Here is a 25,084-nt window from a genome sequence, read left to right as displayed (position 1 = left end):
CTCGGAAAACAGTGTTTTGTTTCAAAACTGCTGTTCACCTTAAAGGCCTTCAGGGCACAAATGCCAGCATGCCACATATAAAAACTATCCCCTTCCTGTAGTAATGCTGGAACAAAGTGTCCTATGTTAGTACACTATTCATATGTGAGAGGGAATAAAACTTCAGCAGTGCAGGATGCTTCTATAAAATTATATTCTTGCTTCCACACTGTATACCTTCTTCCACATCATTATACCAGTGTAACAGTTATATGCACTCAGATTTAACATCTAATTTATTCTAAATTTAGAAGCCAGGCAGACAAAGGAAGTAATTAAAATTATAATCTCTAAAGTAACTAAAACTATGACATTGAAATCAGTGAAACAATGGAGAAGCTGGATCATGGATGACCATGCCAGTGTAATTAATGCATCCTTTGGCCTGGAAGCCAGGAGGAACTCTCTCTGCTGCCATCTCCCACAGAAGTTGCTAACAGACACGCGGCTGCCGTGCCCCAGTTCTCCTCGGTGGATTTACTGTTCAGGAAGGGGATTATATAACATCCCAAACACAACACCTCCCAACTGCACAGATCAAACCCCATCAGTGCTCTCACAGCCTCATCCACTGACTTTTGGGATCTAACAGTTTTCCCTGTCAATTGCTCGCAGCACTGCTGTATTTAAAAATCAGACAGCGACAAGTTTCCCCCAGGGCACAGCACAGAATATCTGCCCAGAGATCACTTTAACTCGAAAAGCAGGACACTTCTTTGAAGCGTTAACAAAGACACTCTTCGAGAATGTTCCTCTGTTAGGCAGAGAGCACAGCAGGAGCTGATGACAGTAGCATGCCTCTCCATCACATCTCCCTGTTTAAAGCCTTGTAGGTGAATCATAACTTGGCATAAAGCAGAGCTGCGTTGTAAACTCCAAACCATACCTGCACTGGGGCCCTCTTCTCTCTCTGTCTTGTATTTATGGAAAGGTGCAACTGCATGGATGCACCCACTCATGACAAGACTAGGTAAGAGTGAGATAGGAGCAGTAAGGCCTGCAACACCCCTTCCAAAATTTGCACCCGCTCTTCCTTGACGTTTCTTCAACTACCAAGAACCCATCTACCAAAGACATGTTTAAGCCACGTATTTGGTGACCTTTCCAGAGCTGCTCTCCAATGCTGGTAACTCAAGACACAAACCAACACAAGATAGTTGCTCCAGTATGTGTTTTGCCCTTGGGTAATTCCTACAGAAACTTGCAAGTGCTCCTCACTCTCTCACCCCACTGTGCAATTACCTTGAGTCTCCTCAGAATGGCAGCGACTCGTTTCTGGAGGTTATCCCAGCGCTGGTTGCCTTCGTGTACCATCTGCTTCAACTTGCTGGCTGAGTCTGTGCGGTTCTCGCGGGCAAGGCGCCTGTATTGCTTATTGATCAGCTCCAACTGAGTGAGTCGTTCATGAATTTGCCGTTGGAATGCCTGCAAGGCAAATCAAGGAATTCAATTCCCTTGCTAATAAGAGAAAGGATCCGGATGATACTATCCGTCAAGAGAGACAATGATGCCCTCCCTTTAAAAACTGGAAACTGCAGTTTAAAAACTTCCAACTGCGGAATTAAACCCAGAGAAGGACCTATATTTTAAATCATCTGCTCAGACTTAGCTCATTAGGAAAAGGAAGGAAAAAAAACCCACCAAGCTCAATCCACAAAGGTCTCCTGCCTTTAAAAAACAAATATTTAGCTTATAAGCAGGATCTTGTCAGTTCAGAGCATTGGATTCTCCACATTAAAAAAAATTCTGGACACAAATAAAAGAGTCAGATACCTAGCAGCCACACGCTGGCCAAATTATTTATGTTCTCTATACCTCCACTGCCAAACTGGTGTTTTTCAGTGATCCAGGCATTTCACACAGGCAGTAAGTACTTAGCAGTCTGACCATTCAGCATGCTGCTGAGCATAAAAAAATGAAGTTAAAAAATTCACCTCAAATTTCTTCAGCTCCTCCTTTGCATGTGTGTACAAAACCTCTGAAGAATTAGGCTTAGCTGCTGTCCTTTCAGATGAGTTCAGCCAATCTTCAAAGCGAGAATAGTCATCCAAAAACCTCTGCCATAGGCGCCAGGTTTCCTCGATTCTGAGAGGGAGATGCAAAAATGGAAAGGTTTTATCACAAGGTAACTATTAATTTTGGATTTTTTTTCCTTTTTCAAAATTCAGGTCATGGCAAAAGCTACAGCATTTCTTCTAAATGATGCCACGTGGTTCTTTAGGAGGGGTAAGAAAAAGAGACTTACTTCATTCGCCTTTCCATAGACATGGCGCAAATGTTTCTCCACCGTCTGTCCAAACTCCTGGTAGTCTGCTGGATGGAGTCACACTCCGTCTCATTAGCACATGCATCTGAATCGTGTAGCAGGACTTCACAAATATTAAACACGGATTCCACCCCTGCGGTGTGTTGCTCTATGTCTCGTTGCAGATCCTGCCATTGGCAAAAGAGTAGCTTGAGTAGAAGGAAACACGCGCGGCTAGACTTCAGATATACCCTTTCAAAATGCTGCAGAGGATGGGGAAAGAGCAATTTGTGTGTCAGGAAAAGCTTATTTAGCTTTAGAAAACAGACTTGCAGGATGAGCTGTGCAGATGACAGGCTGACAGCTCAGGACAGAACTGTGATGCAAAAAGGGATTGTCCAGCTTTGGTTTCTTAGTGAAAGCTCAATCTTCTCATTAACAGTCTGGACAATTTTAATGTGGAATTAAAATACAAACCTTACACATACTGTAAACACATACTTACTAATTTTGACAGTACAAGATGAGTGTCTCAGATCAGCTTACTACACTGTAAGACTTGACAAAGAACTCGTAGTACAGTTCATGTACTTATACTGACTATACAGGCTGCTATCAGGAAACACAGAAACACAGCACACAAGTAGCTGTGTTACACTACTTTTCTTATTCCCTCTTGCAGAGCTCCTGTTTTGACAGACTATTTTAAAGGGTCTGGCAAGGACCTTTTGTTTAATCTACACTACAGGTTTCTTCTCCAAAGCCTGCATCCCCATCACAGTCTGGCCTCTCATTCTGTACCTATAACTACTCCTAAAGTCAATGTAATTGAATAACAGAAAAAGAAGGCCTTATCTAAATATTTCTTATTGAAAAGGCAGCTCTGTACAATGCTACCAACTGTAAATATTAATGAAATGACAATATCCACTACATTTGCACTTTTTCAGCCCATTTCTGGCTTTGCTAATGAAGAATATGGAGACTTTTGCTTGAATAACACTAGAACCACAGACACAAATGAATATTTTACTGACAACAGTGAACAGGAACTCCCACTAAATGATATTACTGATTTCAGTGAACGGATGAAGCAGAATTGGTTTGCTCTAGACTAAGACAATCAAACCAAAAACCCCCAAAACAAACACAGCTTCTAGTAAATACAAAAGGACTTGAAGGAAGATCTTCCCAGAAGTCAACAAGCAGCAAGGAGTTGAGTATCACCCACTGGCAGTCTTCAGTGGTGTTACGTGGGTATCTGAAAGGGCTGAGCCATAAATCATCAAAACTTGGCTTGTGGGATCTGTGGTAATGTACAGCTTAAGGAATGTAGAAGCCAAAATCTTTACATAGACTACTAGAAGCAGACCCAACATGACTTTTGTCAGCTTATTAAGGATTCACAGCTGTTTTCTGAGCAAGAGGCAGCAGTATCTTTTCAACACAGGCTCTACATCTGAGAGCAGGCTCTACCCCACTACTGGTACCTGGAGAGACTCTTCTGAATTCATTAAATTACACAGGATTTACAGCTGTATTAGTGAAAATGAGAATTTGGAGCACAGATTACAAATCCACTCTATGTGCACTATGGTAATGCTGCTGACACGATCTCATTATTTCTGGTCATGCCTGGGTTCATGCAATAACCCTAGGCAGAATCCTTGCTGTTTTCCAAGCTGTTATTCCAAATGACCTGACTTTATTACAGTGAGACAAACACAACAAACTAAGTCACGGGGCCAGGAACGTACATTGAGCCCCAAAGAAGTACTTCTCCTTCAACTCTGCACAGCATTGCCCACAGAGCTTAAACAGACTACACGCTGCTAGATTTCTGCATTAGTGAAAGAGCTTTGAAATATTAAAATTAATATTATTCATGTTTTACTCGTCATCCTTTAATTGAACAAGCATGCCATAAAACATCTCTGTGGATGCACAATGCTTTTAAATGTCATTATTCAAGACTGAACAGGTAAAGTTTCTCCAGTCATGGGTGTCAAATAAAAGAAGCCTGTAGGGCATATTTCTCACCATCACTCTGCTCTTGCTGAAATAATTGTTCGGATAAAACCAGGAAAGATCTTTTTACTTGTCAATGCGGACCGAAAGAGGCTTTTTTTTTTACCGTGGTCTTTTTAGTCAGCAGAGTCTTCTCACACTCAGCCTGCTAAAAGGTTACAGTAGAAGGAGTCTAGAAGTGCCCAGAGGTCTGTGTTTGAAGCAGAATCAAAACAACGAAGGCAGTAAGTAGCTCTGAGCAGCAAATGATGGCTCTTACAGTGAGCTGAAGCTTGAATACTTGTAAGAAAAAGAAATTAGTTTGGACACAATTCCTTTGTGCCCCATGTTCTTCTCTGCCTGGCAATTTATCACAGCCTTTGAGAATGTAAAAGGTTTGGACAGGAAGAAAATACTTCCTTGCTGTTTACATGACCGTTTACATGACCCACTGCTGAATGAGGTGGGTGCCTGGTGACGGAGGATACAGAGAAGGCGGAGTTACCGAATGCCATCTTTGCATTGGTCTTTACTGCTAAGGCTGGCCCTCAGGAATCCCAGACCTTGAGGTAAGAAAGAGAGTCTGGAGAAAGTAAGTCTTTCCCTTGATTGGGGAGGATCAGGTTAGAGATCATTTAGGCAAACTCAACATCCACAAATCCACGGGATCCAATGGGATGTACCTACAAGTGCTGAGGCAGATGTTATTGCTAAGCCACTCTCCATCATCTTTGAAAGGTCATGGAGAACAGGAGGTGCCTAAGGACTGGAGGAAAGCCAATGTCACTCTGGTCTTCAAAAAGGGCAAGGAGGAGGACCCAGGAAACTATAGGCCAGTCAGCCTCACCTCCATCCCTGGAAAGGTGATGGAACAGGTTATTCTGGGGGTTATCAATAAGCTTGTGGAAGAAAAGATGGTTATCAGGAGCAGTCAACATGGATTCACCAAAGGGAAATCATGCTTAACCAATGTGATAGCCTTCTATAATGGCATGACTGGCTGGATAGATGAGGACAAAGCAGTGGATGTTGTCTATCTCGACTTCAGCAAGGCTTCTGACACTGTCTCCCATAACATCCTCATAGGTCAGCTTTGGAAGAGTGGGTTAGATGAGTGGACAGTGAGGTGGATTGAGAACTGGCTGAATGGCAGAGCTCAGAGGGTTGTCATAAGAGCTGCAGAGTCTGTTTGGAGGCCTTTAGCTAGTGGTGTGCCCCCGGGGTCAGTACTGGGTCCAGTCTTATTCAACATATTCATCAGTGACCTGGATGAAGGGAAAGAGTATACTCTCAGCATGTTTGCTGATGATACTAAATTGGGAGAAGTGGCCGATACACCAGAAGGCTGCGCTGCCATTCAGTGAGACCTGGACAGGCTAGAGAGTTGGGCGGAGAGGAACCTAATGAAGTTCAACAAAGGCACCTGCACCTAGGGAGCAATAACCCCAAGTACCAGTACAGGGTTGGCCTGCTGGGAAGCAGCTCTGCGGAGAAGGACCTGGGAGTCCTGGTGGATAACAAGCTTTCCATGAACCAGCAATGTGCCCTTGTGGCCAAGAAGGCCAATGGTATCCTGGTGTGCATTAAGAAAAGCATGGTCAGCAGGTCGAGGGAGGTTATCCTCCCCCTTTACTCTGCCCTGGTGAGGCCACATCTGGAACATTGTGTCCAGTTCTGGGCTCCCCGGGTCAAGAAAGACAGGGAACTACTGGAGAGAGTCCAGCGGAAGGCTACAAGGATGATGAGGGGACTGGAGCATCTCTTGTATGAGGACAGGCTGAGAGAGCTGGGTCTGTTTAGCCTGGAGAAGCGAAGACTTGAGAGAGGATCTTATCAATGCTTATAAATATCCAAAGGGTGGGTGTCTAGAGGAAGGGGCCAGACTCTTCTCAATGGTGCCCAGCGACAGGACAATGGGCAATGGGCACAAAGCGGAACACAGGAATTTCCATCTGAACATGAGGAAAAACTTCTTTGCTCTGAGGGTGACCGAGCACTGGAACAGGCTGCCCAGAGAGGTTGTGGAGTCTCCTGCTCCGGCAACATTCAAAACCCACCTGGACATCATCCTGTGCAACCTGCTCTGGGTAAACCTGCTTTAGCAAGGGGTTGGATTAGATGATCTCTGAGGTCCCTTCCAACTAGGACTATTTGGTGATTCTGTGATTCACAATGCAGATAAAACCATTAGAAGCACTGGGCCAAGGCTTCTGGTGTTCGACCAACTCCTGCAGTGGAGTCGGTGGGAGCCATCTCTACTCCTGTTGCAGGGAAGCTGGCCCTTCCCGCGATGTCTGGGACATGACTGGATGGAACACAGCCCTCAGGTCTGGGTCACTCAAGGATCTTTCCTTAGACATCAAAGCAGCAGCCAGAGAAAGAGAAGATGGGAAGGATGGGAAGAACACCCATAGGTGTTCTTAAAGACAGATGACTTAGAGCTTCCATACTTGACAGCTTTATTCTTCATCCTCAGTTTTAGGGCAAATACTTCTTTTTTAACACAAAGGCCAGATGACAGCTGTGGTCATTCTCAGCCTTCCCAGGGAGGCACTTTGAACTTGGACAGATTTCTAGCACAGCCCTGAGCAAAGGCTGACTACCAGCAAGTCTGTGCTTTGGAGAAGTTCCTTTTCCTTCCCTGGTTGCTGGAAAGAGAAATTTACTCCCAGATTATCCAGCTCATCTCATGCTTCCACTTGGCTGGGATAGCTGGCATGTTCAGCTGTGCCCAATCCTTGCCATCTCCAGCACCTAAAACTAGCATAGATCCTAAAGATCCTCCTGGTAAACCACTGTCTCAGATAAATCATAGAATAATGGTTTGGGTTGGAAGGGACCTTCAAGACCATCTAGTTCCAACCCCCCCACTGCCATGGCCAGGGACACCTTCCACTAGACCATGCTGCCCAAAGCCCCATCCAACCTGGCCTTGAACACTTCCAGGGATGGGGCAGCCACAACTTCTCTGAGCAACCTGTTCCAGTGCCTCACCACCCTCACAGATTATATCTAATCTAAATCTCCCCTCCTTCAGCTTAAAGCCATTACCCCTTGTCCTATCACTCCATGACCTTGTAAACAGTCCCTCTCCAGCTTTCTTGTAGGCCCCTTTAGGTACTGGAAGGCTGCTCTAAGGTCTCCCCGGAGCCTTCTCTTCTCCAGGCTCAACAATCCCAACTCTCTCAGCCTGTCTTCATAGGAGAGGTGCTCCAGACCTCATCATCTTTGTGGCCTCCTCTGGACTCTCTCCAACAGCTCCATGTCCTTATGTTGGGGACCCCAGAGCTGGACGCAGTACTCCAGGTGGGGTCTCACCAGAGCAGACTGGAGGGGCAAAATCCCCTCCCTCGACCTGCTGGTCACACTTCTTTTGATGCAGCCCAGGACATGGCTGGCTTTCTGGGCTGCAAGTGCACATTGCTGGCTCATGTTGAGCTTCTCATCAAATGCCTACATGCACTTAACCAACACCCAACGATGCTAGGTTGGTTCACATTTATGCCTCAGCAGGATTCACGCACCATCTCCCCCAGCCCTGAGGGGATCTTCAGAACCTGCCTACTGGATCAGGCCTCAGTCAAAGGTGTGTTTGCATAAGTCCACCCTCCAAAGCTCAAACGTTCTCTGCCAAGCTTGCTCTACTGTCTGCAAGGAGGGGAAGAGGACCGAGCTAATGAGGGCAATACATCAAATCACAGCACTTAAATCTGTCACAGCCAATTTGCAGGAGACCCAGTATTCATGCCTCGTCAGCCTAAGTCATCCTCATGGATTTTGCCCACTGTCTGTGCCCTGCTTAGCCCACGTGAAGTCTGCTGTACTTAACTGAGTAAACTATTAAATGTAAAAATGCTTTTGTTTGTATTTTGCATGTTTCCCTTGGGCAGAGGAGAAAGGAGAAGTTAGGTAAGTCAACACAATACTGAAATTACAGCAAACAAATAAAAATTTTCCATGTAACCCATCTTGGCAGCAACATGCCGTGAAAAGCAAACAGTTAGAAGGACTTGCTAAAGAAAAGAAACAGGTGATTTTAAACCAAGACCAATTGTAATCAGCAGCATTTTAGCTCATTGACTCTGGCTGCTGCTATTTCCCACCTGCTGTTCTGCCAGTCTCTTCTGGATTTCTTGGTCATCACAGATGTCATAAACAACAGGCTTGGAAAGCTCAGACTCAATCCGGGCCAACCAGGTGCGAAGGTTACTCATGTTTTTGTCCAATAATTGTATAAAAGCAAATGTTTCCTTCAGTTTCTTCACCCTAAGCAAACCAGGAAGAACATTTTGTTACAAAGATCTGCAATCAGTGGAAATGATGTCAGCAGAAGGTGATGACAGGCATGGCTTTAATGAAGCACTTACTGGTGCATCAAGCTGTTGCCTGTAAATCAGAGCCATGTTTTAGTCAAAACCTACCTAAATTGGCTCAGTGGGCCTCTACTCTACAGTTGCAGGAAGGTCTTGTGTGAATTCTTTAATGAAACTATATGAGCAGAGGGAATTTTTGTAGCCATGTTCATCTGTAAGTGAGCTCTTCAGTCAGTTCTTGGACATTTGTCTAAACAGGAGTTTGTACCATAACACACCGCAGTTAAAGTAAAATGGGTATCTATAGTCTGATTTTTCTGCTGTGAATTACGTTCAGTGTCTTCTTCAGGAATCAACAAGCCCACCCTAATCAGCAAGGTACCGCTCCACCAACGGCGGTAGAATTTGCCCAAACCACAGATCCAGCACCGTGGGCAAATGGATGCTGACAGGAGAGGAGAAGGCCTGAACAACTGCCACTGTAGAACTTACAGTGCTAAGATGACATTAAAAGCTCTTCTAAATAACACACTGAAATGTGCAGAAATATGCCACTCTCCTGGTGGGTGAAAATGAAAAAAATAATCTCAGAGAGGGAGAATAGCCAATGGTTAGAGTGAGTTGTGTAGCAGACAAGCAAATGAACCATAGAGACCATTTACTTTTCTTACAGCTGTTTGTAGCACAGCCCTCAAACTGCAAACTTTTTTTTACTTCCAGCCTTTACAGCATATTCCCATGTCAAAACCCGTTATCAGCCCCTCAAATTATCCAAGTAGCATGTTTGTATGTTTTAGCAAATTTGTCCCCACGCGTTGGAAGAATATCTGTTAAACTACCTCACTGCTCTCAAATCTTTCCTTGAAGTTCTCGTTTATTGCAATTCGCAACAAAAATTACTAAAAAGTCCAACACTAGGGTGACATCTCTTTTGACTTCAGACTGATACCAAAGCTTGCCATCTAGACAGTGGTAGTTAATGGATGGGAAAAAATACAATCTAGATCATGATACGCATCAGACCTGTCTTAAACATCCAGATCACAAGATGAGATGAACCGTACCAAAAAGCATGTATTTCTCTCCATGAACTGCAATGGTCTACCCTGCAGTTCTATAAACATCAACACTGCAGATGCTAAAGTCAGGTGAAATCATTCCACCCCTGTCCTAGGGAGAACATACTTCTTGGCCAGCATCGCTTCCCCGTGCTGTCCTCCTGGCTGCTTGCATTCTGTTGACGTCTAGTTCTGTCGGTGTGCCTTGGGGTGGATTTTTGGGCCTTGCATGTGATTTTTAAAATGCAAATTTCTGAATTAAATCCTAAGTTACTGCCTGTTCTATCAACTACCCATATGAGCCTCATTATCTAAGCCAAGTGCAGTGCAAAAAGTTAAAGCATGGATTGTGAAAAGGCCAAAACATTTCCCATTCATTACCCACCATGACTGGGGACTGTCACCAACTAAACAAAACCAGCAGCTGGGACTGGAAGGGCAGCTTGTATGAAGGGGTCACTGCTTGTCCCAAAATGCCGGGGACTGTTGAGGAGTCTGAGATGAACCCTAACGTATCTGGCAACACCAGCCGTGTGCAAGCTAAGACTGGGGCAGAGGGGAATGTAAAATCATCTAGTGCAGGTAGGGACAGATTACACCAAGACAGAAGTGCCCTGACAGGGTACCTGGGTGCTGGCTTCATGCAAAGGACCTGCCCCTCCTTGCAAGAAAAACGAGGAGGTTCCTGGCCCACCATCCTGCCTGCTGCCAAACTATCCTAGCAAGTTTGAGAGGAGAGGGATGTCTGTAACGGAGTGGCTTTTGCAGTTGCCTGTTGCAGCATATGATACAATGACAGAAGATATGCAGGACAGCTAATCCATAATGAGTATGCCACTCTGTCAGCAACAACTGATCTTATTAGCAACTGTAAGGTAATCAAAGAGGATACGTACATCAGTTAGACACTTGATTTAAGGTAAAGCCCTTATGGAGGAGATGTGGGAATGATCCTGCTGGATTTGTTCAGCCCTTTTGGTTACTGTGAAGGTACAGAGTAAGGCCAGCAAATTTGGGGTCTCATATAGATTAGCAGCATGGGAAGCAGCTTCCCCTACCTCTTGTCCTGAAAGGATCAGGCAGTACTTTTAGTTGTTTTACAAGGAGGGCGAAAAGAGCACAATCCTACACGAGGACTCCTGGCAGGTATTTCGCAGCTCTGCACTCTCCAAAACCTAAAACTAGTTTTGTCTGGTTGATGCAACCAGCCTGAAGGATTTGGCCCAAGTCCATGGTCCACCTTGTTGCTGCCATGCACCCACAAAGCCAGCAGACGACAAAAGCATTTAGCTGCTCTCACTTTCCTTAACAAGATCTTTTCAGAGGTCTGCTCCCAAGTTCAACCCTCTATGCAGAAGGCATCTGGTTCCCAAGCAAACAGCTGCTATATAAAATCTTCCTAGTTTGCTTTTATGAAGTGGTACACAATGAACATATATTCTGGTAGCTGTACGGCATTTTCTTGTGTTATCGTGGGCTGGCAATAATTCTAAGGAGACCTAATTCCCAGGAGGCTTAATTCTTCCTCCACCCTATCCCTTGCTTCTGTCCCACCAATTTGGGTCCAGTTGCTTATGAAGCTCAGCACAGCCTGTGACTCCCCAGGGCACGTGGCTCACCAAAGACAGGTAACTTGGGAACCCTTCTCCCTGGAAAGATGGGACGATATAGGCTCTGTGTTGAGCACCAAAGGGAAGAACCACTAGAAGAGCCAGGCCTGAGGAAAAGTCTGAGTCAAACATCTACACTGTCGCATTGCTAATTCTGCATGACTTCAGGGCAGTTGGGAAGAAAGCAAGGTTCAAACGCTGCACTGTCCCTGACTGTATCCAGTGGCAATTTATTCTCTGAATATTCTATGACATTCCCCACTAGTGCTTTGGAAATGTCTCTCTGGTGACTTGCAAAAGGTATACATGTTGGGACCATCTGATGCTACAGCTGACCTGCTCAGACCACAGCTTACTGTGCTGCTCAGGATCATCCCTGCCTCATTGTACTCTCTTTTCTGTCTGTATTCACCTGTTTCCCATCCCCAAGTTCTATTACAGAAAAATTCATGGGTTGCAAGACACCTTTCTTCAGTCTGCATACTGGATAACAGGTAGGCGAACATAGCCAAGTAAATCCAAAGCAAATCCAACAGATATTAAATTATAGATAAATGTCTATGTCTGACAGCACATTCAATAAATTTAAAAAGCAACACTTCTGGAACCCAGGTGGAGTGTTTTGCACCAAAAAAACCCCCCAAGAATATTATTTTGGCTTAGACTCTAAAATTCAAGTTATGGATATTACCATAAATATGTGGGTCTTTATCTACTAGCGTTACTAGAAGCAACAGTCTCAAAGACACCATCACTGTGGTACTGTGAGCTTGTATTTACTTTCTAGCAATTGCCATTACAGACACACCATTGTAATTAAGTAATTCAATTCGTTACATATTCTGGATAGAACACGGTAGTTATCAGTCATTTAACCATCCTTAATGCTCTAAGTCATTAATCTCGAACTTGAGCTAAGCAGTCAGAGAAGAATAAAAAACCTAACAGAAGTTCACACTAGTGCAGTGTGTAAATAGGAAGGCAGCCTTGTCCAGATGTTCACATCGGCTGAGCTGCTCTTGTTGCAGTCAGCAGACACAGAGCCCACGGCGCAGGGTAGGGTTCTACACTGAAGCAACAGGTGAAATGATGAAAAATTTGAGCATCCTCATTGGGCACCCTCAGCTTGCACAGAAGTCACAGGAAACTGCCATTTCTCTGGTTACAGCTCAAAGGAAAACGTAAAATAGACTAATTACATCCATAAAAGTCTTACATTTGCAACAAGCACTCTCAGGTGCATTTCTGCATCAGGTGCATTTCTGCACTCTGCAAGTATTCCTGCAAATTATCTGCTCTTTGCATGAAAAAAACCTCATTAATTCTTTTAAGATGCATCTGAAGGGACTATTTGTCTGAACAGACAGGCCTCCTGGGAGCTGGGTGGGGGTGCGCACTGCAAACCACCAAGCCTGGGGGCAAAAGCTCCCCCCACATCCAGGTGATCTATCATCCAACACACAGTGAATTAACAGCAATAAAAGTCCAAGTGCAGCAGGGGAAACGAGCTCCTCCCAATTACCCAGAGGGTGAAAAAGGCTGCCACTGGTGTTGATGGAATTCTTCCTCTCTAAAGTGTAATTCTCAAGTTATTTGGTCAAACAGGCAAAACTTACTGTTTAGTGAATAAAGGCCTACCTACCCATATTTCACCTCCCAATAAGAACTCACCTGCCACCATTCAACATGCCCCCAGAAGCAAAAAATTAGTAATAATTAAAAGAATCCAAGAAATATCACCACTAATCTAAAAAAGTCAAAAGACTCCAACACCTCTTGTACTTTGCAATGGGCCCAGTTTAAAAGATATCCTGATTCAGAACAGCGCTTAGACACATGCACAAGATGGACTAACTGACCTGACTCAAGATTGGATTTGGGTCTTAATACCCTCAACGAAGTTGCCAGCATTGCATTACAAAAGAAATGCATTAAGCTGTTTCAGGCTGAATCATTGCATAGCCCCACAAATACACAGACTATTTTGTAGTAACTACTCAGGAAGAATCTAGCAGTAGAAGGCACTTCCATGTTAACTGAAATGTATTCACACAAACATAAAGGATTGCAAAATGCTTTCCAATTGCATTGCATTAGCTGTCAAAATGCTGCAGGAAAAGGCACAAGGGAGCTCAAATAAGGTAAAAAGCAACATTCAAATTTTAGCATCTGAAGGAACAAAAAACATCCTGACGTACATTCCAAACTCTCCTTCAAAAGCACAAATGCCATCAGAAAAAGATACTACATACATTTCTTTTTAACTGAAGAGGAGCTGAAATTGCTCTGCCAGCTGATAGGATTGTTTACAGCCCGGTAAGGCAAATGAGATGCACAACCCAGGAAACCTTTGTTCAGTAAGTTGCAGGGCGAGCTTAACCGTGTGAGGGACAAAAGACCCGATTTGGAAGGGCGATGTCAAAGGCAGATTTTAGGCCTTCATATAAAATGCAAGGACATTTCTCCGTACAGCGCCCGGCCCTGGTACAATGACGGGAAGCCCCCGTGTTCGTGGGTTGTGTTAGCACAGCCAGCAGAGCAACAGCGGGTGCGCCGGAGGAGGCTTTTCTCGCGTTACCCTGCCGGCGAGTCCAGAAGGTTGTTGTCGCAGATTTCCACCCTCTTTGGTGCAAAACCCCCAAACACAGCTGATTTTAAGCGAGAGGCCCCTGAGCACTATTCCTCCTGCTCCCACGCCGCGTCTCCCACTTATCCACTTGTCCAAGGGGAATTGCAGGGAGCCACTGGCGCATCAGCACTGCGGTGCCCTTCCCCCCCCGCCGCCCAAGCCCGGCCGGTCCCGCTGCGCTGCCGATGTCTGCTCGAACAAAACCCACCACGACCAAACCCGGAGCTGCTTACCACCATGGCACTTACGGTTCACAAGAAAAAACCATTCCTCAGCTTGCAAATCCCAAGCTGCAAGGGGGATCGTCTGTGCAACCACGGCAGGCATGGAAGAGGAAACCCCTCCTCCACAGATGCCCTATTTATTCTCCGCTTTAGCATCCCGCGTGGGGGGGGAGGCTTGCCCATCCTCCTCCCGACCCCCGGAGCTGGGGAGCCACTATAGCTCTCCCCAGTTTTAACCCCTACGTTTTGGGTTGGTATTTTACCTGGCAAACGGCCGCATCCCTCCTCAGAACAAAACCACGAGAGCTTTATTCTGACACAAGAGAATTAGCACGCGAAGAAGCGCACGCCGAGTGGCTGCCCGCGGCTGGCGGCAGAAAGGTTGCAGGCTGGAGGCTTCGGCACTGAAAAAGGTAGATGCGGTGCTCATTTCTCGTGCGAAAGAGAGATTGGAGCCTCAGACCCGGACGATTTGCAGCAGAGTCAATTTGAAGCGAACCCAAAAACCCGAGAAAACATATCCACGCACAGGCACCACGCACACAGATGTATCCTTACTTCCACTGCATTCTTCTTTCTTGTCTTTACCATTATATCCCAGGTATTTAAGTACGAATTAAATCTCCCACACACTAACCTGTCCTCTCTTTAACCTTCCAGTGCAGGCGCAAGGCCTCCAGTGCAAGTGGCCTGTTATGTCGGAGGACAAAATAACCCCTAATCTTCATTTATGATATCACTTGTTTGTGGAAAAACATGCTGTCATGATTTCTGTGTGTTATGACTGCTGAAGATCATGGGGTGGGAAAAAAAAGAGGAAGTCGGAGAACCTTGGATTAAAAGTCACTCCCTACCCAGGCAGTATCAGGAAAATAATAAAGAAGCTATGATAATCCCATAAAAAATGCACGGAATGGTTTTTGAAATTGAAGGTCTTTCAGTGTTCAGGTAATCTTCCACAGACCTGTATTGGCTTGCCAATCGCTCACATTCAATATATGGCAGGATAAAAAGTGCCTGGGAAGACACCGCACACCGTGAGAGGGCTTCAGACGTTGGCACAGGTAAATCATGCCCAGTCACCTCGACGGTGTAACCTGAGCACGGTCCAGGGAGGTTCAGAAATCCATTTGAAGTGGCAGGTCTGAGAAAACAGGGAAATAACCCTCCCAGCCTGGCAGGCAGACACTGGGAACAGGGACAGCGTGCAGAAGACAAGGACTCCCCTTGCACCACCAGCTCCCCCCCGCTCCCGGCGCACCTCGGCACGCATTGCATAACCAAAATAAGCCCAACCATCCTGCCTGATACGATAATGAACTCTGTCACAGCTTTTGCTCCGAAGAGAAGCGTAATCCCTAAAGGACAGGGAGCCCAGAGAACAGGGAAAGCAAGCAAGCACTTTGCGAGTGAGATTTCAACTGTTCAGATTTTTTTTTGCACCAAAATAATGAAGAGAATGAGATTTTACAATGGTGCTGCCACAGACCAGCGTAATTCTGCTGAACACAGCTGCATCATTTGCCCAGGGCCCTCAATGCGGCATACTTTGCTTCCCTTGCCATGCAATGCTGACCTGCAGAAATTTAAGACCTTTGAACTCGGAGCATACCCAGACTGACTGGGGGCTGCCTGGCCGCAGCTGCGACAGGGTAGGTAGGACAGGACACCTGACACATGTTGCCTGACCATCGGCCCTGCCACGGGGTGAGCAATGTTGCAGAAAATAAATAGAGAGACCAGCTGAGAGGCAGTATGAACTTGCTCGCTCCCCAAACCTACCAAGCTGGGCCCGCTGCCACTGGAGCGGCCACGGGGGCAGCCCAGCCCCGGTGCGGGTGCAGGGAGGAAGGGGAAACACATAGCAGTGGCTCACTGGAGCTCCCCAATAAAACAGCACAAGGTGGTGTCACTGGAGAGCTCTGACTCCTTCCCCTTTAATGCAACCTGAGCGGTTTCAGGCTGTTTGGGAACTTCAGCTGGGGTATGCAGGGAACCAGCTGAAAGCACCTTGAATGTCCCACGTTCAACGTGGGAAGGAAGGAGCTGACTTTGGTTGCGCCAGTTTAAGATTCCTGGATCCTGCAAGGAGGGCTGTCAGCTTGCCAACACAGGGAAAAGACCTAGTTGACAAGGGTTCACATTTAAAAGAATGAGAAGGCACATTTGGCCTTGCTAGCTTCCCTGTATTTTCATGCTCACATTAAAGGTCACAGTCATTTGAACCCCTTCCTGCTACATACACAAAAAATGCGCCTTTCTCCACAAGGCTGAAAACACGGACCAGACCCACCAAGTAAAAAACCACACTGCAGCGTGCCCACAGCCAGAGTAGCTGAGAGATGGCCATCCCCTTTCCACAGCTTAGCAGCAGCGGCAAGAGCTGCAGGATGCCCACAGGTACAGAAATGCAACATTTGTTAGTGTAGGGACCAGACCCAGAACTGCCGCAGGCAGCCCCTGATGAAGCTGGTGGCTTTAATGAAGGCTCAAGCACCATCCAAATGCTTTGCACAACCCCAGGCGGCACAGACACCCTCCCGTGACACGTGGGCACTCCTCCAGTCTGCCAGCAGGCACCATGCGAGCAGCAGGGCAGAAGGCAATCGCTTCCCCTGAGGGACATGGCTGTGCACAACATAGTTCCTTGGCAATTCTTGCCAGTTAATGCATGGCCGGGGAGAGCTGCTCCAGAGCATGCCAGGGATGTAAATCCCACTCCACGGGTTTTTGGCTGTCTACCACCCGCGTGCAGCCTGTGCGCTCCCTCTCCTACTGTTTCAGGCCTTCGCTTGGGTGTATGTGCAAGCACGCAGCAGTTTCTTCTGGCAGAGTGCTGTTACAAGGCTGGTGATGAGAGAACAAAAGCAAGAGATTTTCTGTGTCTGTTTTTACAGTCAGCACAATGCTCCCTTTTTGTCTGTCAGTATGTTTGTATTCCCCCTCTATCAACAGAGACTTCAGCACGAGAACCTCCCCTGGTAAGAGTATCTTCTGAGCTGAACAAAAATTCACTTGTTCTCCTTTCCAGGCATGCTAATGTCTTGATGGTTACTTTATGCCATGAGAATTAGCATTCTGAGACTTTTTGAGTTTGCACCAAGCCACCCTCCAGCTGCAACACATGCAGCAAAGCTTTTGTCACCACACAAGCCGGGCACAGGCATACAACGAAAGTGTTAAGTCCTGCAAGTGCAGCCATATGGCAAATCTGAGCTTGTCACCATGAAGTAAGAGAATCACTTCAAGGACTAAATGGAGAGCTCACCTAATTTGCCCATCTGTCCCAGGACGTTTATTGGTTTAAAAAGGTAAAATAAGCTATCAGGAGGAATGCTCTGTATTGATACTTTGGCTTGAGACTGGTTTGGTTTCACGTTGGTATCACACAGACATACACTGCACTACAGAAAAGATAAAATGTTACTCAGGTTGCAGGGTCAACCTTGGAGACACTAGAAACCACAGAACTGAAATTGCCTATAAATCTCGATTAGACTCCCTTGTGGATATGGGTTATTTTACAGTCTTTAACCACAGGATCATAAAGTGCTTGTCTACTAGAAAGATTCAGCACCCAGATGGAGGATTGGCTTTGAACACACAGCTATTCAACTTACATTTTCTCCTCCTACTCAGTGCATAGCTCTGTAGTTTACTTACTGCCCAAGTCTTGGCTGGCCATGAAGACGGCGCGTGAGATTTGGTCCCTGCCCCGGTGACGGACAGCCACTGGGGGCAAGGGAAGCGGTGCAGTGGGCTGTGGTGCACCCGCAAGCACGGATAAAGGCAGCAGGTGGTTATGTGTTTAACAGAAAGTGCTGCAGTCATAATACTTGTCAAAAAAAGTTTCAAGTAGTCATAGATTTGGCACCCAAAACCTCAGAAAATTTTCACTTCAATTTACTTGCCACTGCCACTCGTCTGAAAAGCCAGGAGCAAAACCCACCTCATTTCACAGAGGTGCTGTTCCTGCAAGTAGCTTTTTCAGGAGCAAGAGAAGATTGCCTCCCTCCCTGCCACAGCCAAAATTCGTCATTTCCCTCCAAGCATTATTCTCCTACCTCCTTCACCAAACCCTCTAAGGCCCTCCAGCAGTTCTGCCCTGAAGCATTTCCTCTATCCTTTTTATCTTCCCCAAGAAATGAAGCAGTGCCCAATACAACAGGCTTCATCCGGGTATGCTGCTGCGGCAGCAGTTGTGCAGCACTGCGGTCTCTTTTCCGCCGGGCAGCAGTGGGGGCACAGCCCCCATACCACACCTTACAGGCTCTGACCCATCCTATCCAGTGAATGAAACTGGTGATGGCGGATGTTTGAGATCCTGTGAAGATGTCCAAACTGCGATGGCTTCATCCAACAGGGCTGTCCTGGTTTTCGGCTGGGATAGAGTTAATTTTCACAAGAAGCTGGGGAGGGACACAGCCAGGACAGCTGACCCAAAGTAGTCAGAGGGGTATTCCATACCACAGGACACACACTCAGTATATAAAGGGGGCTGGCCAGGGAGGAGCACTGCCTATCACCTGCTTTGTATATTCTAAGTACTGTTGGTGTTATTTTCCTCTTCCTTTGCTGTCCCAGTAAACTGTCCCTATCCCAGCCCACGAGTTTTACCTTTTTCTTCCAATTCTCCTCCCCATCTGAAAGGGTGGGAGGGGTGAGCAAGCGGCCGCCTGATGCTCAGCTGCCGGATGGGGCTAAACCACGACAAGGGTCAACACGAATTTTGCCACCACTCTATTTTCATGTGCTCTTTCAGCACAGCTTAAATACGATATATTTTTTTAAAGTTTTTGCAAAGGCAAAAAAAAAGGAAGGAGACAGTCTATCATCATGGGGCATGGCAACCCATGCTCACAGGTTGCCTCTAGCCCAAGGTTCCTTGCTCTGCTCCGCTCCCCCATGAAGAGGCCCAACCTGCGTCACATCTGTGATCGGTAGAACTGCTGCCTCCTCTCCATTGCCCGAGCTTAAGAGAGGCTACCCAAAAGCACAGGAGGAGCCTCCTCTTTAGAGCCCTAAAGCATACCTGTGGGTGAGGTAGAAGTTTCAGTCAACTGAAGTCTAATTTAATTCCTTCAGAATTCAAATCTCAGCAGCAAGCCACCACCATAGCAGCGATCTCAAAACAGAAAGTCACAAGGTTGTAAACAGGGCAAAATAAACCCCTACGACCACACTCAGACTCTGTTGTGAGTGTCTAGCCTGGTATTATTTATTGCTGAGCAGCTGAGAACAGCCGAGCTGTGAGCCAAGCTTAAAAGACGTCAAGTAGATGAGGGAGGAGATATGCTATATCCATGCTGCTGAATGCTGCAATACACTGAACCTCTGTTAGTATTAAGTCCGAGAGGACCAGCAGAGCCTACAGGGCTGCCTGATAATCTTGGACCACTGAGGGAGCTGCTTAAAACCACATTTTGGCAGGTCCTTTCAGTTCATTACCCTGGTCCTGAGCACAAAGTTAGTGGAAATCACAAGTAGAAGCCAGCGTGTTCCAGACATTTTGGGATTAAGAACAATGATAAAGCATCACACCAACTCCCCAACAGCCGCAATATCCACTTGGATATCCAATACTGGGAGCTGCGCTGATGCTCCAGGCAAATCTGCATTAACGTACCTCAAAGCATCACCATACACTTGTCTGAATGTAAAGATTTAAGACATCTCAGGTAGACAAACAAGTGCTCTGTTGTCACAGACTACTTGAATAAGACTGCCAGATCTCTCTCTAAATATCCCATCAGTTCTTTAGCATAAATATTACTAGAAGTGTGCCACGTTTACCTCAGTTTTAAAATAGTACATTTTAATCTGCATTTTAAAATTGCTACAATTCAAAACTAACCCACAGCAAAACACAATCATAAAAGTGTTTTTCAAGTGTCATATTACCATACGATGAGAACAGAAAATGTGCTGTTATAAAAGTGAAGCTTTCTTTCCTACAGCAGATCAAATAAAAAGACACCTTGAAACAAACCATTGCAAGACTATCTGCAAAGTGTTAGATCTTAAGAAGGCAGCTTCTGCTTAATCATTCATGGCTCATGTGTCACCATTAATTCAGATCTCATTCCTGATTACGATCCAACACACTTAGCACTACATTGCCACAGCACAACTACCTGCCTTACCTGTTCCAAATGATAACTGAGCAAGAGAGCTTCTGCAGACCCACAGAGAAGGGTTACAGGTGAAACACAACCATGGGAGACAAGTTTAGGCCAATACTAATTTGGTGTTAGCCTTAACTATTTCTGGATTACTAAGAAACTCAGGCAGGTGGTAAGACCAGCCCAGCATCTTCCTCCCAAGCTGTGGTAGAAACTCAGAGATAATAGTGAAATGGGATCGTCTCAGTAAGGCTAATACTAAAATGATTATAATGTTCTTAATTCTGTCAAGTATAATAAAGATGTTTAATCCTTTAAGAAGAGGTCATTGCCTGGGCAACGCAGGGTTTTGTTTTAATTTCAACTGATAGTATTTTCCATTTCACCATCATGCAGAAGATCCTGAATTTAAAAAATAGACCTGTGGTTTGGTCTTACAGTTGTTTTTAGGAAATGGACTGAGTAAAGAAATAGCACTAATATTAAATGAAATTTCATACACTTTTGAATGTAAAAAAAGAACATTATCTTTATATAAAACTGACTGTCTACAGAGATAGGCCAGGAATCTATTCCCAAACTCTGTGCATTCAGGTACAGGGTGAAAGAGAGGCTTGTTGTAAAACAGGATGTTCTCCTAAAGAGCCCAAATGAACTCCTACCATACTGCCTTAAAATTAAGTTGCAATTCAACACGTACAACAGAGAAATCACTTTGACCCTTCCTTTTACATAGCTCCCATGATTAAAATTATATTTTATATTAATTCTTACATCCTGCCCTCTGCCATTAGATAAATTAAGACATTTGGTGTTGTAATACAGCAACAAGTCAGAACGAAAAAACATTAACTTCAGTTTAATTTGACTCTCAATAATAAATTTCAACAGAACTGAAAAGTGGTGTCAGTTTGTTTCTGATGGTCAAGGACCATCTGACTCTGACTCTTACATAAAATATTGAAAATCATTTTCTTACCGTGCTCCAATGACATCAAAGAGATGCTGCCAGCGATCATTGATTTTGTTGAGTTTATCATCTATTTCTGCAACTCGGCTCTTGTTGCTAGCTTTGATTAGCTGATCGCCCATTTGTTTCAAGTGAAGCTTATTTTCACTGAACAGGTTTATTTCTTCCATGCAATCCTGATAAATATACACAAACATTGCTTAATTTCTGGGCAAAACAAACCAACAAAACCAAACCAAAACTATCTGTTTCTTTTCCCATGTGATGTCAAGTCAGGTTTGGCTTGGAATGGCTGAGGTTTCTACATTAGCATGTAGAACTCTTTCATTTAAATTAAAAAAAACCCAACCCTCATTGGAAAAGCACTCTCACAATGAAGCCACTATGAAAAAATAAGCAGCTTAAAGATTTGCAAGTGCCCGGAGTAAGTACTCCTAAAAATAGCAGTTTAATGTTCTAATTTTGCCTCCGCTTTCCTGATTTAATGTAATTTTTCAATTAAGCTACCTCAAAAGAACCCAAATTCAAGTCTAGGATGGCTTTATTTTGCTGGTATTCTTAACCAGAGGAGATCTGGGATTAGATATTGAGACCTTTAAGCCATGGTGAGGAACACTGCAGCAAAATAATGGTCCTGTTTAAAATCAAGCTAAGAAGACAGTATTAGAAAGCACTAACTGCATTGACTACCAAGGAGAAGAGGCAGAATCAGGTTTTATTTTTGGTTGTGGTAAGTTCTTGTTCGCCTGGTGTAAGACCTACCCCATCCTTCAATCTTTTCTTCACCCTCTGACTACCAGTTTCGTAACTGCTGAGACAGGTGGAGGTGGTGAGATGCTCCCAGGACACCACTGATCCCCAGCAGGGCAGGCTCTGAGCAGGGCAGTGTGTGCACGTGCGCCCAACAACCCAGACCCCCCACCCCAGCTCACATACATCACACTCCATACCCAAATGCAGCCAGGTGGCATTTCTGTTTTGCACTATGCTCCAAGTCCGAACATGAAGAAGGAAAGAGCTGAGGCTAGAAAAGCTCATCTTCCCTCAAAAGCCTGTACGTGCTGGTTTTATATCACGTATCGCTTCCGAGAGGCAAGGAAGAAATAGAGAACGGTGTCTTTACAACGAGCTATCAGACTGCAATTCAAGAAAAGTGGAGTTACTACTTACCTTTTGCAATTTGTCTATCATGTCTTCAATGCTAACATCTGCAGTCTGCAACACTTTGCTTTCCATTTGTACCAGCCAGGAGCACAGTTCCTTATTCTTTTCATTGAACACAATCCAGGCATTCAGTCTGTCCTCGATCTCCTGCTTTCGCAGAGACACCTATGGATAAGCACACACATTAACTGCTGGCAATGTCTTTCTCAGGAAGGAAACCAGCAATTATGAGCCTTCTAATTTCTAGTCTGCGTTTGATCATATTCCATTTTGCAGGAGCAGTTATCAAATATCTCTAGCTTTCTTTTCAAAGCCAGCAAGCAGATTGTTATTACATCTTATTTTGGACAGCAGGGCCAAAAGTTGACTAGCAAACACCAGATTCTCTCCCTCAGAAGAATTAAACTGAGTGACAGCTTTATAAATAATGAGCTTATATAACAATTTAAATATTACTCAGTGAAAACTTGAAAATGCCAAAGAAAGAAGGAATATAAAATATATAATTACTACATACTAATCTCTAACACTACTTTGTACCTCAGAGTGAAGTTTAAGTGTGTCGTGCAGAAGCAAGACAAGCTCCACGTAACACCGGGATCAACAGGAGGCACCAAGTGATCTCCCACTATATTGCTTTTGTCCTTTAAATTCTGACTTTTTTTAAGGAGGGAATAGGGAGGTGAAAGTGATTTCTAAATCTTTCATGCTGATCTAAGCAAAGAGGAGGCCAAAAGCCTGTTTTAGGACAGAGGGAAACAATCTCCAAAGTTCTCACTGGGAAGAAGTCTCCTGGAGACCTCAGAAAGTCTCCCTAAGAGGGTCTCTGCTCTGGGATGCTCCCTTGTATCCTCAGCCTCTGAAGTATGACGGGTAAATGTCTCATCCCTCCTCTACCACTTGCAGCATTTCCCATGTGCGGAAGCAAGTTAACTTGGTCCATGGAAGAAGAGACTATGCATGTCAGCAAAACCATTGTTAAATCCCAAAATGATCCTGACTCCGTTTTTGCCTGCTAAGTGCGTGGCAAGGCAGGATTTTAAGAGCAGGAAGTACCTTTTAGCAGGCTAAGCAATACAGCTTGGGGGTAAAACAGGAATGAGCCAAAAAATCCCAGACAAAGTTCTAGGAACACGAGGCCTTCAAGCCAGGCCTGGCTTTGAGCACTTTCGCATCGGACCAGCTGCCCCAGGATACAAGCACCAGTTTTGCATCCACAGCGTGCTGCAGGAGCAATGTGGGCATTCCCAAGGGAGGCGAAAAGAATATGAAGGCCCAGGCATCCAAGCCATACACTAGCATTCATCAGGACAGGATACTCGCTGATATGAACAGTTAAATCTTTGACCTACATGTACCTTGAAAGGCTGCTATGTAAATGCTAATCCCCTGAGTGCATCTGCTCACTAAATGTGTTTGTGTCCCTGCCCAGTCCGGCACAGGCATCTGGCTGCCCCACTCCCATCGCCATGACAGCTGCAGCCGCGTCTCGCTCTTAAAGGCTTTCACCTCTCTGCACTGATACCGCAGATTATTTTGTATTTTTTTTCACACAATACATCTTGACTCCTCTAATTTGTTAGCCAAAACAAAGCAGTCGTGCTAGCAGCAGTACCGATGACATCTGCCTTCCTACCCTCCTGTCCAGCACTGAGCATCAGTGCAGCCTCATTAGTGCTGCGTAAACATTTCTGTATGGCCCTCCGCTGCACCACTGAATAGATTCCTCCCACTACAGATTTTTGTGTACCTAACAGAGCCACATTAATGTCACCCTTTTCTTCTCTCCAACATAGACTGAATTAAACGTTGTTCCCTCAGGAAATTAAAATAGAAATTTTGAATAAAATTTGAACTTAAATTACTACTGGATATTACTACTTGGATAGGCTGTAGTGGGGTAGATACAAAAGATAGCTTAATTTTCAGGGCTCTTCACCACAGTTTAAATAGCAGGCATCAGCAATTCACCAAAAAGGAAAACCAACAAATTCCCTCATTTATAGGCTTAACTACAGATTTCCATTAGGAAAATGGTTCAGGCTTTTTGATTTAAAAATAATGGCCTATATTTCTTGGGGGGGGTAGGAGTGGGGTGTCTCTGCAATTATTTTCAGAGTTCAGAAACAATAACAGAGAAAACACTGGTTGTAGATTAACTGTCCAGTTTAAGGCAAAGATACTAAATTCTTTTTCATTGCAACACAAAAAATAAACTCAAATAACTATTTCATCACACCAAAGTTTGTGAAATAAGCATAGCTGTTCATTACTCTGGCAATATTCCCACCAAGATATCTTTACCTTTGCCTGAGTAAGGGTTAGACAAAAAATATTAACTTGCTTCAATACTTCTTCACAAACTGTAACATAAAAGCTATTGACTTGTGAGTAAAGAGATGCAGGAGTCTGGCTTGCTGGCATGTAAAGCCATCCAGAGTAACTTAAGACCCCAAAGTATTTTACTTCTTCCAATCCTGTTAACGGGGCAAAGTAAACACACATTCGAACTGCATAATAACCTCATGAATCAAGTTCATGTGACTTTGCTGGTAAATGTTCCCCAGCAATTTTACATGCAGCACTAAATGAAGTGTAACGCAGCAACAAGCCACAAAGAATGCAAATGGTTCACAGTATTTTACTGCTACAGAAAAGTCAAGTCAGTTCCTCGTGTGTTTAAACCCAAGAAGCTGGCATTTA

At 44.9% G+C, this 25,084-nt stretch overlaps 1 protein-coding gene across 1 annotated transcript in view; it reads right to left on the bottom strand.

The window, feature by feature from the left end:
• Positions 1-25,084, bottom strand: part of SYNE2 (spectrin repeat containing nuclear envelope protein 2) — a 203,313-nt gene that overhangs the window by 13,824 nt on the left and 164,405 nt on the right. Inside the window, exons 100-105 of the mRNA XM_075753365.1 lie at positions 22,388-22,546; positions 21,227-21,393; positions 8,395-8,557; positions 2,285-2,472; positions 1,974-2,124; positions 1,282-1,464 (exon numbers count right to left, since the gene is read on the bottom strand). Coding sequence (XP_075609480.1) covers positions 1,282-1,464; positions 1,974-2,124; positions 2,285-2,472; positions 8,395-8,557; positions 21,227-21,393; positions 22,388-22,546 — 1,011 coding nt within the window. The remainder of the gene's footprint in view (positions 1-1,281; positions 1,465-1,973; positions 2,125-2,284; positions 2,473-8,394; positions 8,558-21,226; positions 21,394-22,387; positions 22,547-25,084) is intronic.

Source organism: Balearica regulorum, chromosome 5, assembly GCF_011004875.1.
Source record: "Balearica regulorum gibbericeps isolate bBalReg1 chromosome 5, bBalReg1.pri, whole genome shotgun sequence".
NCBI classification, from domain to species: Eukaryota; Metazoa; Chordata; class Aves; order Gruiformes; family Gruidae; genus Balearica; species Balearica regulorum.
Note: the sequence above shows the minus strand (reverse complement) of the source record. Positions and strands in the feature narration are given on the sequence as shown.